The 15,947-nt window shown below is 63.2% G+C and overlaps 1 protein-coding gene across 4 annotated transcripts; it reads right to left on the bottom strand.

Annotated features, from left to right (window-relative positions):
- Positions 1-474: 474 nt before the first annotated feature.
- On the bottom strand, positions 475-15,308 carry AKNA (AT-hook transcription factor). 4 transcript variants are annotated; one of them, XM_064728083.1, is made up of 22 exons: positions 15,163-15,308; positions 9,127-9,391; positions 8,087-9,018; positions 7,614-7,688; positions 6,983-7,136; positions 6,546-6,703; positions 6,028-6,087; positions 5,836-5,936; positions 5,565-5,739; positions 5,360-5,487; positions 5,100-5,303; positions 4,722-4,923; positions 4,528-4,634; positions 3,933-4,147; positions 3,588-3,774; positions 3,195-3,368; positions 2,925-3,028; positions 2,630-2,779; positions 2,446-2,547; positions 1,857-1,967; positions 1,455-1,605; positions 475-1,200 (listed from the first exon to the last, which is right to left on the bottom strand). In XM_064728083.1, the coding sequence occupies exons 2-22, from the start codon at positions 9,293-9,295 to the stop codon at positions 924-926; spliced, it is 3,936 nt and encodes a 1,311-aa protein (XP_064584153.1). In that variant the 5' UTR covers positions 9,296-9,391; positions 15,163-15,308; the 3' UTR covers positions 475-923. The 4 variants fall into 4 exon arrangements, with proteins under 4 accessions (XP_064584153.1, XP_064584155.1, XP_064584156.1 ...); XM_064728085.1 differs by having other exon boundaries at positions 1,455-1,602; XM_064728086.1 differs by having other exon boundaries at positions 5,100-5,273.
- Positions 15,309-15,947: the final 639 nt, after the last annotated feature.

The raw sequence follows: 15,947 nt of genomic DNA, 5'->3' as shown, positions 1-15,947 counted from the left end.
GCAGGGAGGGCAGGAGAGGGATGGGAGCCAGGGCAGGAACCTCTGAGGTATTTCCAGCCCTGCTGCCCCCAGGTTTGGCAGGAGGCACACAGTGAGGGACACTGAAGGACCCATTCTCCTCTCCTGGTGACATGGAGGGTCTGGAGGTGCATTCAGCCCTTGTGGCCCAGGTTTGGCAGGGAGCATGCAGTGAGGGACACTGAGGGCTCCATCCCTCTCTCCTGGTGGCACAGAGAGTCTGGAGGTGCCTCCAGCCCTGTTGGCCCCAAGTTTGGCAGGAGGCACACAGGACAGATAAAATGAGGGGCCCATCCTCCTCTCCTGGTGGCACAGAAGGTCTGCAGGTACCTCTGGCCCTGCTGGCCCCAGGTTTGTTAGGGGGAATGCAGTGCAGGGATGCTGTGAGCAGCCCATCCTCCTCTCCTGGTGGGGCACAGAGGGTATGGAATTGCCTCCAGAACTGCTGGCCCCAGGTTTGGCAGGGAGCACGCAGTGCAGGGACAATAAAGAGCCCATCCTCCCCTCCTGGTGGCATGGAGGGTCTGGAAGCACCTCAGGCCCCAGGTCTCGCAGGGGGCATGCCATGCTGGGACACTGAGGGGCCCATTCTCCTTTCCTGTGGCACAGAAGGTCTGGAGGTACCTCTGGCCCCATGTTTGGCAGGGGGCACGCAGTGAGGGATGCTGTGAGGGGTCCATCCTCTCCTGGTGGCACGGAGGCTCTGGAGGCACCTCAGGCCCCAGGTCTCACAGGGGGCATGCCGTGCTGGGACAATGAGGGCCCCATTCTCCTCTCCTGTGGCACGGAGGGCCTGGAGGTACCTCTGCCCCCATGTTTGACAGGGGGCACACAGTGCAGGGACACTGAGGGGTCCATCCCTGTGTCCTGGTGTCACGGAGGCCCTGGAGGTGGCAGCAGGGCCCTCAGAAGAGGCAGGAGCCGCGCAGGCCCCGCGGCCGGCCCAGCTCTGCGGCCAGGGCCCGGCTGAGGCGGCTGGAGCTCAGCCTGGCGCTCTGGGCAGCCTCCACAGCCCGGCCCAGGCACCAGTTCAGCTCCTCCAGCTCATCCAGCTCCAGGCTCAGGCAGCGCTGGTGGCCCTGGGGCCGGGGAGGACGCTCTGCCCGCCGGGCACCCGCGGAGACAGCGAGGGGGACCCCGGCCAGGCCTGGGGCTGAGGTAGGAACTGCTGGGGAGCAGTAGCTGGGAAGAAGAAGGGACACGGGCTCAGTGATGGGGGCTGTGCCACCACCCCACCTTCTCTCCATCCCTCTTCCCCATCTCCTCCATGCCCACCCCACAGCACCACCCCCTAAACAGCTTGTCCCCAGAGGAGCTGGTGGCAGTGTCACCCCACAGTGGATCCCTAGGGTGGGGACAGTCCCTCCTGGTTCCCCCTTCACCCCTGGGGGATGCTGACCCCCCTGAGCCCCCTCCCAGCCCCAGGGCATCCTTACAGCATGGAGGGCACGTAAGGCACGAGGGGGACGGGTGCCAGGCAGACGGTGGCAGCAGGGGGGGCTGCCAAGTACCAAATTCCAGGTTGCTCCGGCTTCTGGGCTCCAGCGTGGGGACCTGGGGGACAGGAGCCACCAGGGCCACGCTCTGCTGAGGGAGGAAGGGGGTTAGATGTCCCCATGGGGGTTCAGTGTCCCCATGGGGGTTAGATGTCCCTATGGGGGTTTGGTGTCCCCAGGGGTGCACATGGAGTAGCAGCCCCAGTGCCATCACCCCCTGTGCCACACTGGGTGGGCACAGTCCCCTGGCATTGTCAGGGGGCTGAGGTTGTTCCTTGTCCCACCAGCCAGCCCCCACACAGTGAGGAGCTGTGCCAGGCACATGTCACCCTTGTCACCCACCGTGTGTGGCTGTGTCCCTGGTGCCTGTGGGTGCCCGGCAGGTGGGGCAGGACGTTCTCCTGGGGGTGCTGTGCTGGGGCTGCCGGGGGGTGTCACCTCCCCCAGATGCAGCTGTGGAGAGAGGACACCAGGAATGTCCCCTGCCCTTCCAGCCAGGGATGGTTGGGAAGAGCTGAGTGGTTTGGGGAGGCTGATGAGATGGGCAGGGGGGCTTTCCTTGCAGGGAAAGGGGGGTCTGCAAAGGTGGGGTCTGCACTGGCACCTGGGACAGAGCTGGGGACAGGTGACAGTGCTGCCAGTGACATCTGGAAGTCCAGGGAATCCCAGCAATCTCAGGGAATCCCAGGTATTTCTGCCCACACAGGCACAGACAAACAGATGGCAAAGGGGGCTTGACCCCTGCAGGACCCCCACGAGGTCAGGGCATCCCCCTAGGGGACAGTGGGGTCTGGCCAAGGGACAGTGAGGAGAGCCTCAGGCCATGAGGAATGGGTTTGTCCCCTCCCTAAGCTTCTCCAGGTAATTAATGAAGGTCATTAGCAGCTGTTTGGGGTGGTAGGGAAGGCTGGAAGGGCTGTGGGCCACTCACCTGATGCCATCTTGCCCCTGTGACATCGGGGACACCCCGAGGTGCCCGGCTCTTCTCGGGGTGCCGCGGTGGCATGTGGTGTCCCCGCCTGGTACCGTGTCCCTGCCAAACCCCAGCTTGAGCATGGCCAGGGTCCCCAGGGTGGGGACGGCCACCTTCAGCCCCACCACCGACCAGCACCCACCTGCGTGCTGTCCCCGGAATGTCACCGCCCCCGGGGGCTTCCCAAGGTGCTTCCGCAGGGCTGGGGGTGCCCGGGGCCCGGGCTCTGACTCGGAGGCTGTGGCAGAGGACAGGGAAGGGGGGTGGCATCCGCCGGGACCCAGCTCCAGACCTGCAGGACCCACCCTGGGCTGAGCACTGTGGGGTCTGTGGGACCACCAGGACCTGGTCCCCACGGTCCTGCAGCCCCACAACATCCTGGAGAGGGCAAGTGGCACGCAGGGAGGACATGTCCCCTCTGTCCCCACCACCCTTACCGAGGTCCAGCTCGGGCTTGTCCCGTGGCAGCGATGCCGACCTGCCCCTCCGCATGGGTGTGACCCCGGGGGCCGCCCTGCCCCGCACCGGGGGGCTCGGCTGCCTGCACAGGGGACAGAAATGCTGTCACCGCCTCTACTGTCACCACCTCCACCCACCAGTCCCTTCAAGCCAAACCCCTCCCTGGTCACAGCAGAGATGGGGACAGGCTCAGGCCGGGGGTGTCCCCACGCTGCCCCCACACCCCCCGGGTCCCCCCTGGCACCTACCCCGAGGGTGCCGCGTCCTGCGGGGCCGATGGTGCGCTGGCCGGCGGCTGCCTCCTGCCCGGGGTGACACGGGGAGTGGCTTTTCCCTCGGGGTAGCTGCGGGAGTGGCACAGGCTCTCCTCCAGCCTCCGCCGCAGCCGCCACACCTCGTCCTGCAGCGCCCGGATGGCCTGGCTGCCCCAGGACACACGGCCCAGTGAGGGGGTGCAGCCAGCAGGGACCCCAGCAGTGCTGGTGAGCATCAGCACCCCCCTCCAGAGCCCACATCCCCACCACCGGCACCCAGCAGCTGGGACCCTCCCCAAACCAAGCCTGGGCTGGCATCCAGTGCCCAGTGGGTGCCTCTGGGGGGTCCCTGTGTCACCCAGGGGGTCTGGGGACACAGGCACTCACTCGCGCTCCAGACGGGAGCCCAGCAGGTCACAGTGAGCCGGGTCCACGGACGGCAGGTCGGGGGACAGGAGGGTGGGGGATGGCGTTTGGGGCGAGGGCAGGGGGCTGGTGGGGCTCCTGGCCATGGCTGGGGGGCGGCCACCGGCGCTGGCACAGCTCCTGTCTCCCACCTCCGAGTCCGTGTGAGCTGGGGAGCAAGGGCAGCACAGTGAGCATAGACTGGGACACACCTCCCTCCAAGGAGGGTGACACCAGCACCACAAGGAGGTCTGGGAACCCCAAAAACCAGAGCCACAGAAGCAGGACCCCCAGATCTCTCTCCCTAGCTGAGTCCCGTGTACTCACTGCCGTCACCGTCGGGGTCGGGTCCCACCTCGCTGCCCTCAGCCCAGCGAGGGGGGGAGCTGCTCTCAGAGGGGCTGCTGGGGGGCTCCCCTGTGCCCCTCGGGGGGTAGATGCCCATCAGTGCTGTCTCGGAGGGAAGCGGGGTCGTCTCTCTCTCCCGTGGGGTACGGAGGCTGCTGGGGATGGGGACGGAGGGTCCCAGCGAGCCCGGAGCCCTGGAGAAAGGGACAGGTCATGCAGGCAGCCCCAGGGCTCCCCCTGGCCACAGGAGCTTGTCTTTTTAAAAGAGCTACTCTTTTTTAACTTTCTTCTCTTTATATCCCAAGAGCATCATTACGGCAACACAGTGTGAGAAAGAGTACACTTCCTGCAGTGTGAGTTGAAGAAAGTGTTGCTAGCTCAGGTATCAGGAAACTGATTCCAAAAGATGATTCTCAGCAAAGCTGATAGAATCATTGAACTGCAGGACAGCAGCTTGGGTTGGAAGGAACCGAAAGATCATCTGCACATCTCCAACCCTGTTCCTCACAACTTCAGTGCCTCTCCTGCCATCCCTGCTCCTCAAATCCCCCAAACCCCGCAGGCAGGGCCGTACCCTGGGCCAGGGGGATGTTGCTCGGGGGTGTGCACGGGGGGTGACACCCTGCTGGCCTCCGAGCCCACGAAGCCACTGTCGGTCTCTGGGGACACGATGCGCTGCTCCTGCAGAGGGACAGGGACAGCAGTCAGTGCCCAGCTGGGGGGCTCTGGGGGGGCTCTCAGGTGAGGATCCGCAGCCCAGAGACTCACCTTGTGGGGCCCAGGCTGGGTGGCACCGCTGCCTGTCCCACCGAGGGACAGGGACACCCGTGGTGGCCCAGGGACCCCCAGGGGGGGCTTGGCAGAGGCTGGTGGCTCCTCAGCAGGGGCAGGGGAGGGGTGGCCCAGTGTCTCCTCCAGGTTTGCGGGTCCTCTGGGGGGGAGAGTCGCAGCTCTTCTCTGTGGGAGGTGCCTGTGGGGAGGGGATGGAGCGGGAATGATGGGGCAGAGCAACCCCAGGCACGGGGAAATGTCCTGTGGGGAGATGTCCTTGTCCAGCTGTGCCATGGAGTTGTTAACCCTAAGGTAAATAAAACTGGAGACCTGATGTCAAACCTCCTGCTCACCCCCACCTCCCACAGCACTTACAAGGCCAAGGGCTCGAGGCTGGGCTCCTCCTCGAGTGACCGTGTCCTGCAGGGGACCTTGCTGGGGCCACCATCCCCTGCCTTGGGTGCATCCACCTCCTCCTGGGACTGGCTCCCCACCAGGCTCAGCTGCTCCAGGCTCAGCGACTCCGGCAAGGACTTGAAGTGCTTGTACCTGGGGGGACCCGCGGGCAGGAGGGGGCGGCTTTGGGGACATGCCCTGTGCCCGTGCCCCCCCTGCCCCGCTGTGAGGGCACTCACTGCTCCAGCAGCTCCCCAAAATCCTCCTCCACTTGGCGCTGCTTGTGCCAGAGGGGCCAGGGCAGGCCCCCTGCCACCCCCTCGCTGTCCCCTGCTGTCCCCCGAGGATCCTCCACCAGCGCAGGGCTCTGTGGGCACAAGGGAGTAAGAGGGGCAACCCCCCATAAATGCAGAGGGGTGGGGAACCTTTGCACCCCCAGCTCACCTCGGGGCGTGGGGAATGGTCAGCCGGTGGTGGGGATGGGGCTTGGGGACAGCGGGGCTGCGGGGGGAGCTGAGGGAGGGGCTGAGGGAGGGACTGCCGCCTGCCCCCCGGCTCCAGCCGCTCCCTCAGCCCCTCCAGGCGCAGCCCCAGGCGGTAAATCTCCCCTTCCACTGCCCTGCAAGACACCAGCCATCAGTGCGGGGTGGACAGCGACCCCCGGGGACATTCCGGCGGCTCTGGGGAGGGGGTGGCAGGGGGATGGAACCCGTACCGGTCCGGATCAAACCCCCCCGCAGCCGCCGGGAGCTGCTGCCGGCCCCGCAGGTATTCCCGCTCCAGCGCATCCTGCGCGTCCTTCAGCATCCTCATCCTCTGCAGCACAAGAGCGCGGTCCGAGCCTGTCCAATGGGCCCTGGGCACCCACCGTGCCCCCAGGCTGGGGTCTGGGAAGGGGCTGACGCACCTGGAGCTGTTCTGAAGGCGTGGGGGTCCCTGCATGCACCCAGCTTTCAAAGGATTCCACCTGGCCGGGGTTGGACGGGCTGAGCCTGGCCCTACTGTGCTCCCCCTGCACTCCCCCATATGAAATATCCCCAGGGACTGCTCCAGTGTAATCCTCCATTGCAGCCCCCTCTCCCAGTCTTCTTCTTCCCTTCCCTTCCCTTCCTTCCCTTCCCTCCTCCCTTCCCCCCCCCCTCTCCCTTCCCTTCCCTTCCCCCTTCCCATCCCTTCTTCCCCCACAACACTCCCTCTTCCCCACAGCATTTCCCCCAACCCCTCCCATCCAGGCCCCCTCCACAGCTGCCCTCAGCAGCGCCTCCCCAGCCTATCTCCATAGTCCCCCCCCAGAACTCCCCCCAAATCCCCTCCCTGCTGCTCCACCAGCACTCCCCAAAAGCCCTTCTCCATGCAGCCCCCCCCAGCACCCCCCTTTCCTGCATCTCTCCATGCCCCATACCCCAGCAGACCCCTGGTCCTCACCTGTGCCTGCAGCCGGCGGCTCTGCCCCGCCAGGGCCCGGGTGAGCCGGGGGCCGGGGCAGCAGCACAGCCCGGGGCAGGTGGGGCAGCGCCCCCCGGGTGGAGGAGGGGACTGAGGCTGGGCTGAACCCCCCTGCTCTGACAGTCCCGGGGCTGCAGCTGTGAGAAAACACGAGGACAAGGGACACTGCAGGACCGGTGACACCAGTGTGGGGAAGGGGCTGGAGGGGACAATCCCCCCAGAACTGGAGTGGGAGGGCCGTGAGCTAGGCAGGGGACATGGACCAATACACCTGTGAGAGTGTGGGATACGGATCACCACACCTGTGAGGTGTGGGGCTGTGGGATGTGGATCAACACAGCTGTGAGGTGTGGGGCTGTGGGATGTGGATCAACACAGCTGTGAGGTGTGGGGCTGTGGGACACGGATGAACACACCTGCAGCTGGCGAGGCCGGGGCCGGGGCTGTGGCCATGCCCAGAGCCGCTGTCCGTGCCTGCGGGATGCTCAGGGTCATCACTGGGCTCCCGGTGGCCACAGTGCCCACGGCAAGGCTGCGGCTGGGCTGCGGCGGGTCGGAGAACAGGCTCACCTGGGCAGGGAGAGCGGGTTTGGGCAGCCAGCCCGCACCCCGACCCACCCACCGTGCCCTGGGGCACCCCGAAGCGCCCCATGGGCACAGCAGTGGGTGCGGTGAAGGTGGGGACACGCGTGCGGGGGGCGGTTGGCACAGCCCTGCCTCAGTTTCCCCACCCACGCGGCAGCAGAGGTGACACGGGGACGTGCTTCCTGCCATCTCAGAGATGTGCCCCGCCATTCCAGGGACAATCCGGCTCTGCCACCGCCTGGCACAGAGGGGACCCTGCCAGGCAAGATGGGCACGGAGCTCCCCGGGCTGCTGTGGGCTCTGCTGTGGCCTCAACCCCCCTCCCTGGGCTGGGATCGCTCAACCGCAGCTCCCCGGCAGGAGGAAGAGGAGGGGGGCCGGGGGAGGAAGGCACAACTCATAACCTCAGGGGATGGGGAGCAAAGAGGGGAACCCCCCCAGGCATCCTGAGCCCCCACCCACCCTGGCGCCCAGGCGCAGCTGGTCGATGGTGTTCTCAGCCTCGGCGTACTTGGTCAGCAGCTTGTGGTAGTCGTCCTGCGGGGAGGGAACACCAGTGGGGGACAGCACCCGGTACAGGGGGGGAGTCCCATGGGTGGGGTGCAGAAAATCCCTCTCTAAAACACCCGACCCCTCTGTGCAGACGTGCCCCCGTTTCTCTGCGTGGGCAGAGCCCCCTCTCCTCCCAGGGGACAAACATCCTGAGGGTCACAAGCTCTCTGGGGTGACCGCCATCTCAGGGGGACAAGAGCATCCTGTCCCAGGCTGAGCACTGCCCATATCCCTGCTCCTTCCCTCCTCCCCAGCTCCATGCAGGACGAGGAAAGTGTGACCAGCACCACACCCCATGAGGGTCCCAGAGGCAGTGACACCCCCATGTCCCCCCACCCTGCAGACCCTCCCAGTACGGCTGTACGGGGGGAGCCGGGCGTTACCTGGAGCTGCTGCACCAGCGCCGTGGCTTGTCTGGGGGACCTGAGCTCCTGCGGCAGCCCGGCCGTGCTGGGGGGCTGCGGGGACGCGCCCTCCCCGCTGCTCAGCAGCACCTCCCGGACGATCTCGGCCGGGGATTTGAAGCCGACGGGGCCGCGGGGGCGGGCGGGCAGCACCCGGCCCCGGGGCGGGCGGTAGCTCTGGTCGAACTTCACCCGCGCCTCCACCTTGGACAGGTCGGGCAGGGGGTGGTTGAGGCGCCCTCGGCCGTACTGGGTGCCCTCGGTGCCCGTTCCCGAGGGATCCTTTGTCCCCTTGGCACCCGTTCGCCTCCGGGGGCTCAGGGATCGCGACTGCCGGGCGGCCTTGGGGGGCACCACGGCGGGCGCTGCTTTCTTGGGCACTCGGGATCTGCCGTGCCCTTGGGGTGCCGGGGCATTCCCGGTGCCCTGGGGCTGCCCGGTGGGTGCCACGCCAGCGGGTGCCATCCCTGTGCCAGCCCTCTGGGGCTCGGGGAAACGCTCGGGGCCATCGGGGGAGAGCTGCAGGGGGAGGCTCCGTCTGGGGCTCCACTCCTGCCTGTGCCCCCCGAGGGTGTCCCCGGCCGTGTCCCAGCCCCGGAGCTGGCGGGACGGGGTGCCGGGGCCAGGGCTGGTGTCCGAGAGTCCTGAGGTGTCCCCGCCGTCCGTGCTGCAGCCCCGGGGCTGGCACAGAGCCCGGCGGTCCCTCATGGCCTCGGGGCTGCCGCTGGAGCCCGAGCCCCAGCAGCCCCCCGAGGACAGCTCAGGGTAGGGATCCCCATCGCTCTCCGCCCCCCAGGGCCCCTCGTCCCCCCCGGAGCTGCCCCGCTCCTCATCCTCCTCGGCCGGCTCCTGCCGCGGCTGCCATCGCCCCTCGTGTGCCGGGGACCCCTCCTGCAGCTCCTCGCTGCCACCTGCAAAACAGCGGCACGGCGGGGCTGTCACCACCCACACCCGGCCCGTGTCCCCCGCTCCAGCGGCTCCGGCGACATTCGGGACCACCCCCTGTGGGCAGGACTCACCCCACGGGGGGCTCCTGGCGCCCTCCCCCAGGCCGATGACCCCATCCTCGTCCATCCGCCTTTCAAAGTCGTCTTCTTCCTCCTCCTCCTCCTCCTCCTCCTCCTCTTTGCCGTGCCAGCGCGTCAGCTCTGTTTGCGTCCAGCGCAGCCATGGTGCCGGGCTGGCCATGGCCCCTCACTTGTGTCGCTTCATGGCCCGGCGGCGGTGGCGGCGGGCTGGGGACCTCCTTGTCGCGAATGTAGGTCACAGCATCGCCGCCGCGTCCTGGGGGGGCCGGGGGAGAGGGGGGGATGCTCAGCGGGACATGGTGGGCTCTGCTTGAGGTGTCTTCCCTGTCCCCCAAATCCCGGGACAAGAGCAACCCTCGGGGGGTGCTCCTTATAAATGACGGGGGGGGACACCTCGGATCAGATCCCCCCAACTCTGCATCCCACCCCGAAGCTGGAGCTGCCACATCTCTGCCAGCACTGAGGTCCTTGTGGGGAAGGAGCCCCTCAGGGCCACCCCTAAATGTCCCCCACGTTGGGAAGGTCTTCCCTGTCCCCCAAATCCCGGGGACAAGAGCAAACCCCGATGATGGGGGGAACACCTCGAATCAGACCGCATCTCACCCTGAAGCTGGAGCTGCCACGTCTCTGCCAGCACTGAGGTCCTTGTGGGGAAGGAGCCCCTCAGAGCCACCCCAAAAGGTCTGACCCCCACACTGGGAGGCTCTTCCCTGTCCCCCAAATCCTGGGGACAAGAGTAACCCCTGATGACAGGGGAGACACCCTCGGATCAGACCCCCCCACTGTGCATCCCACTCTGAAGCTGGAGCTGCCACATCTCTGCCAGCACTAAGGTCCTTGTAGGGAAGGAGTCCCTCAGGGCCACCCCAAAAGGTTTGTCCCCCTCCCTAGGAACACCCAGCCCATGGTGGCACCCTGTAGATGTCACCCCAGCTGGGCAGCCACACCCTGGGGACCACCAGCAGGAGCACCCCAAAGAGCCCTCTGGGTGTGGGGTCACAGCAGAGACCTGACACACAAATTCTCCTGATGATCCCAAAGCATGAGCTCTCCCCTCACCCCACATGGGGCTTCCGCCAGCAGCCGGATGCCAAAACCCCAAATGTGGAGTGTGGCAAGAAAGGCTACGGGGTTTCCAACCCCTCTGCTGGATTGGAGCCCCATAAACTCAAATTTTGCCCCGGGGAACCAAACCAGGCACCTCCAGCCCCATGCAGGGACACTCACCCTGTACCAGCAGCCTCAGGACATCCCCATCACTGTGACCCCATGAAAACTGAGCCCCCCGAAACCTTCCTGTGCCTGTGGGGCAGCCCAGCTTTTGCAGAAGGAGGAAATGATGTTTCCTGCAAGTTTGCAGGTGGCCACAAAGTTTTAACCCCATCCGGCCCTGTGCAGTGGGGGCTGAGCCCTCCTCCCTCAGCATTTTCTATCAAAACCTTTATTTTTAATCCAGTTCAGAGCAAAATGCTGTAGGAAAAGAGGGGAGGGAGATCCCTGGGACCATCAGCAGTTGGTCCATAAAACATCAGCATGAGGATTTTCCAGGACACCTAAAACTGAGCTTTAAAGCCCCAAAATTCAGCCATCCTTGGAAATTCCCCCAGATTTCCAAAGGGAAGGTCCATCCTGGGATGCTGCTCACACTCCCAGGGATGCTGTGGCTGCACCCAGCCACTGTGGCCTGTCTTGGCACATTCACAGGCAGCCAATTAAGCCAGCTCGTTAATGTGTAATTAGTGGCACGCAGAGGACAGCTTGACAAGCTAATGAAACCACAGCACGATCCCTGGGGTGGCTGCTCTTAGCCAGAGGGTGCTGTGGTGATTTTGGGGTGCTGCTGGCTCAGGGATGGGGGAGATGAGGACTAAACCTACCCACAGCACCCACATGCTCTGGGAAAAGTCCTCTCATCCCCTCCCAAGCCTCAGTTCTGCAAATTCCTTGGGTGTTTGTGAGGTTTGAGGTTATTTTCCAGCACTGCCTGGCATCAAGGGCATCATCCTTGCACCAGCCTTGCTCCCAGCCCTGCCTGCATCCTTGGGGCATTTCAGGCAGGAGCAAACCCCAAAGCATCCCTTAGGGTCTGGCAAACCTCCTGGGGGTTTGCATGAGGTTTTCCCCCCCATAATGAGTGGATAACTCCATTCCCCACACCTGGAGATGCTCCACAGCTTCTCCTGCCACCGGGGGAGATGGGATTCTTCAGACCCTGAGCTACCGAAACCAAAGAAGGATTTTGGCTTTAGCTCCTCCCTGGGCTGGGATGTTTCCTTACACACACCCCAGAGATCCCCACTGAGTGCCTCCCATCCCACCTGGAGCTCTGCAGGACCCCAGAGCCATGAGGGACCCCAAAAACCACACTCAGGGTTCCCACAGGAGAGTGCTGGGTGAAAGGAGCCTGGGTATAGGAATGTGTTTTCTATTGACAGAGTGACCAAATTATTCTTTGTCCACTTAAAAAGGCAAAAAGCCCAAAAGTTTCTCTCCCCAACTGGGTAAAAAGACACCTCACAAGACCTTTAGGACTTCACCTCAAACCTGGGGCTGCCCAATTAGACAAAGGCCAAAAAGTCTCACCTAAGTAATTCATTAAAAAATAAGAGAACAAAGGAAATAATTGGTTTTGTGGAGTGTTTTACCAAAAACAAAAACCTCTTACCTCTATCCCAGTTTTTCTCTATAAGAGCTTTATTATTTTGCCTTTTATTAAAACTTTTTCTGTTTCCAACACTACCTCAAAAACCATCCTACTAATTTTATACCATTAAAAGTAACTAAGCTATCTCAAGCATAATAAATTCTCTAAGAACTCATAAGACCTAACTTAAAAAAAACCCCCATCACCTGGGAGCCCTGTTCTCTTGGGATAAAGGGGGTTAAAACATTCCCAACCCATTTCTGGCATTTCTTTAACCTCTTTAATGGGGATTTTGCATCTCTTGAAGGAGGCCATGCCTAACCCACATGCTGTCACCCCATTTCTGAGCAGTGATTCCCACATGCACAGCCCACAGCAATCCAAACCCAGACACAGTTATTGCTTTCCCAGAAAATCCCTCTGCTGATGGTCATGGTGGCAAGAGCAAAAAATCTCAGATTCTTTTCCCCCCTCTAAGTGTTTTCTCCCAGTTATGGGAGCACAGAAAAGCTTGAAAAATGATGTGGCTTTGTGCTCAGCAGCCACAAATCAAACAGAAACAATCCCAAATGTGTGTGCAGAAATATATCCATATATTTTAATTTTCCTCTTTGAAAGCCAGGATTTTTTGCAACAAAAAGCTAAAAAGAAATTTAAAAGCCTCAGCTAGAAAACCCTGAACTCTGCTCTGCCCCAGCCCCTCCAATCCTCTCCTGCCCTACAAATCCCAGCCAGGGCTGTCCCAAATTGTGGCTCAGGGCAGAGGGGCTCAGATGAGAGGGGGATGCTGCCAGTATTGCTGGGTGCTGCCAGGTTTCTGTCTGTCCTTCCAAACCCCTGATCCTTTCTGCAGGCAGCAATCCCATCCCTGTCCCACTCCCTGCTCTGATCCCTGCCCCGATCCCATCCTTGTCTCACTCCTGCCCCATCCCATCTCTTATCCCATTCTGTCCCCTCCTGCTCTGATCTCTGCTCCGATCCCATCCTTGTCTCACTCCCTGCCCCATCCCATCTCTTATCCCATTCCTGTCCCACTCCCTGCGCTGATCTCATCCCTGCCACGATCCACCCTGCCAATCCCATCCCATCTATCCCTGTCCACTCCCTGCCCCATCCATCCCTGCCCGATCCATCCTTGTCCACTCCTGCCCCATCCCATCCTCCATCCCATCCCATCCCATCCATCCCATCCCAACCCATCCCATCCCATCCCATCCCATCCATCCATCCATCCATCCCATCCATCCCATCCATCCCACCATCCCTCCTCCATCCATCCCTGCCCCAGGCAAGGACCGAGGTGCGAGGCTGATCCCGCCCAGCTCATCCCCGTGTGCAGGGAAGCCGCAGCCATCCAGGCCGGCACGGAGCCATCGTGGCTCCTGGGTTTATCAGTGCTGACAGCAGAGGAGACAGGAGCATCCTCCGCCTCAGGGCTCGCTCGGTGACAGCGAGGGGGGGACAGGGCTGCTGTCACTCTGCCTTCACTGCCTTGTCAGCCCCGAGCAGAGCAGGGGGGGTGGGGGGGCTCTAAACCCCGCAGCTCCATCCCCACATTCTCTGAGTGATGTGGAATTACCCTCCTGCTCTGTGTCCCAAAAATCCTTTGCCTGAGACGGGTTAAAGCCCCTCCTGCACATCTGTGCCCATCTGGGATGCAGGGGGAGCTTAACCCCCGTCCCAGACAAGGGATGGATGTTTTGCATCTCTTTTAGAGAGGTTTGAAGGAGGCCAGAACGGCCTCAGGCTGAAACTTGGCAAGGCATGTCTGCGCTCCAGGAGGGAGAAATTCCTGGTGTATAAACCCTTTTTTAAAGCCCACAGAGCCCCGTTTTAATAGCCATGAAAGAGGGCAGAGAAGCGGAAACGCTGCGTTCTTAGTTTGCATTATTTCCTACTAGAACGAGGGAGGGACCATCAGAGCGAGGAAGAGCCTGACAAACCTCCCTGGTCCTCTGAAAGCACACGCCTGTCACCATCACTGCACAGCCCACGTGTCACCCCAATTCCAGAGGCTGGAGGGGCTCCCCATACTGGCACACCCTCACGGAGAGGCACCAAAACACCATGGAAATGTCATTTTTCCAGCACTTGCACCGAAGCAAAGCCCCATAACAAGACAGAGAACTCTTCTTTCCTTCGTCCTCCCTGGCACACGGACCCTCCTGTCCTGGCTGGGGACACGCCGGGTGCATCCCCAGGCTGCATCCCCGCAGGGCCGGGGGCGGATGGCCGTAATTCCCGGTCTGAAGGACAGACAGCCTTAATCCCCGTCTGGAGAGCGCTGCCGCTGTCCCCACCACAGCCGGTGCCACTGAGATCCCTTCTTAGCACAGGGCAGAGAGGCAGCGGGGACACGGCCGGGGGATTGCGCTGGGCTGAACCAGCCCCAGCTTCCCTGTCCCACGGCCTCAACCTCCTACAGCAAAGAATTTCTCCTCAATATCCCATCCAGCCCTGCTCTTTGTCAGTTTGAAGCCATTCCCTGCGTCCCGTCCCTCCATCCCTTGTCCTCTCCAGCTCTCTTGGAGCCCCTTTAAGCACTGGGAGTAGCTCTGAGCTCTCCCTGGACCTTTTTCATCCGCATCTCTCCCAGCCCAGTGCCTGCCCTGCCGCTCTCCCCGCCTGCCCTTGAACTTTAAGAAGCGATTTCAGCCGTGCCCGGAAGGCACCGAGCGGCTGCGGCCGAGCACGGGACACCCACGACACCCTGGGGCAGCGGCGGCTGCCATGAGCACGGCTGCCCTTTAAATAAAACACGGAACTGAAGCTGAACCTACCCCGGAGACTTCCCCGGAGGAGCCGGCGGCAGCTCCCGGCCCCGCAGCCTCCGAGAGCCCCGGCCGTGCCTCCGAGCCGCCTCCGCAGCCCCTGACGAAACTCTGCCGGAATCCTCCGGCCCCGGCAGGGAGGAGGCACCGTCAGAAGAAAAGTTCTGACAAGTTTCCCTGGGGCCACGGAGGCTGCGATGGCGTGGGGAGGACACGCCTCGGTCAGGAGCGGCGTGTCCCGCATCCTCCCGGTGTGTCCCGCATCCTCCCGCCGTGTCCCATGTCCTCGCCCGCAGGGATCCTGCCAGGGCTGGGGGTGCCCTCGCCCTGCCCAGGGATCTCAGCCAGCCCTGCCCGAGCCGGGCTCAGCAAAGCCGGGCTCAGCAGAGCCGGGAGCTCTGGATGCGGCCCCGGGATGGGGCCCGCGGGCTGCGCCTCCAGCTGTGCCTCCAGCTGTGGCTCCAGCGGAGCCCCGGGAGCTCTGTCCTTCCTTCCAGCTGCAGCAGGGGCTGCAGGGAGCAGCTCAGCCATTCCCGGCCCCTCCGGGCACAGCTGGGGCACATCTGGCCCGCGGGCACCGCTGGAGCGGCGCCTTCACCCCGCGCTGCCCACCTGTAGGGAGGGCCCGGCCGGCGCCTCCTCGGCCGGCGCTGGGTTGCTCCGGTCCCGATCCCGGTTCTGATCCCGATCCTTGTCCCGGTCCCGGTCCCGGTCCCTGTCCCGATCCAGCCCGGCCCGGCCCCGCCGGACAAAAGCGCGGCCCGCGGCGCTAGGGGGCGTGGCCTCCCCTATTAGCATACCCGCCGCACTCCGCCAATCCGCGCGCGGAGCGAGAGGTCGTCAGCATAAACACCGCCCCTTTTTTATTTGCATATCCCGCCGCTGGCGGCCAATCAGAGCCGCTGTTGAGGGAACCTCATTGGCATAATTTATGCAGCGCGGGCACCCCCTGGCGGGGCGCTGCCCATTCCGGGAATTGGGAAGGGAAGGGAAGGGAAGGGAAGGGAAGGGAAGGGAAGGGAAGGGAAGGGAAGGGAAGGGAAGGGAAGGGAAGGGAAGGGAAGGGAAGGGAAGGGAAGGGAAGGGAAGGGAAGGGAAGGGAAGGGAAGGGAAGGGAAGGGAAGGGAAGGGAAGGGAAGGGAAGGGAAGGGAAGGGAAGGGAAGGGAAGGGAAGGGAAGGGAAGGGAAGGGAAGGGAAGGGATCCATGGGATGGCCAATCCCAGAGATCCTTGGCAGGGATTGAGATAAGAATGGAAAAGGAATGGGGTAGGAATGAGGAGCGATTGAGATGGGAAATAATGAGGTGGGATGGAATGAAATGGGGATAGGACTGGGCATGGGATAGGATGGGAATAAGGACTGGATGGGTCGAGGATGAGATGGGGCTGACATAGAG

Source organism: Zonotrichia leucophrys, chromosome 17, assembly GCF_028769735.1.
Source record: "Zonotrichia leucophrys gambelii isolate GWCS_2022_RI chromosome 17, RI_Zleu_2.0, whole genome shotgun sequence".
In the NCBI taxonomy this organism is placed as follows: Eukaryota; Metazoa; Chordata; class Aves; order Passeriformes; family Passerellidae; genus Zonotrichia; species Zonotrichia leucophrys.
The sequence above is the reverse complement of the archived record's forward strand: the minus strand, read 5'-3'. Positions and strand labels throughout refer to the sequence as shown.

Excerpts from the sequence above, each read along its gene's own strand:
- AKNA (XM_064728083.1), bottom strand. The coding sequence starts at position 9,295 with ATGGCCAGCCCGGCACCATGGCTGCGCTGGACGCAAACAGAGCTGACG. Across the intron at positions 2,548-2,629 it reads ATTCCGGGGACAGCACGCAG|GGACACGGTACCAGGCGGGG; the intron begins GTGGGTGCTGGT and ends GGGGTTTGGCAG. Across the intron at positions 1,606-1,856 it reads CAGGGACACAGCCACACACG|CAGAGCGTGGCCCTGGTGGC; the intron begins GTGGGTGACAAG and ends TTCCTCCCTCAG.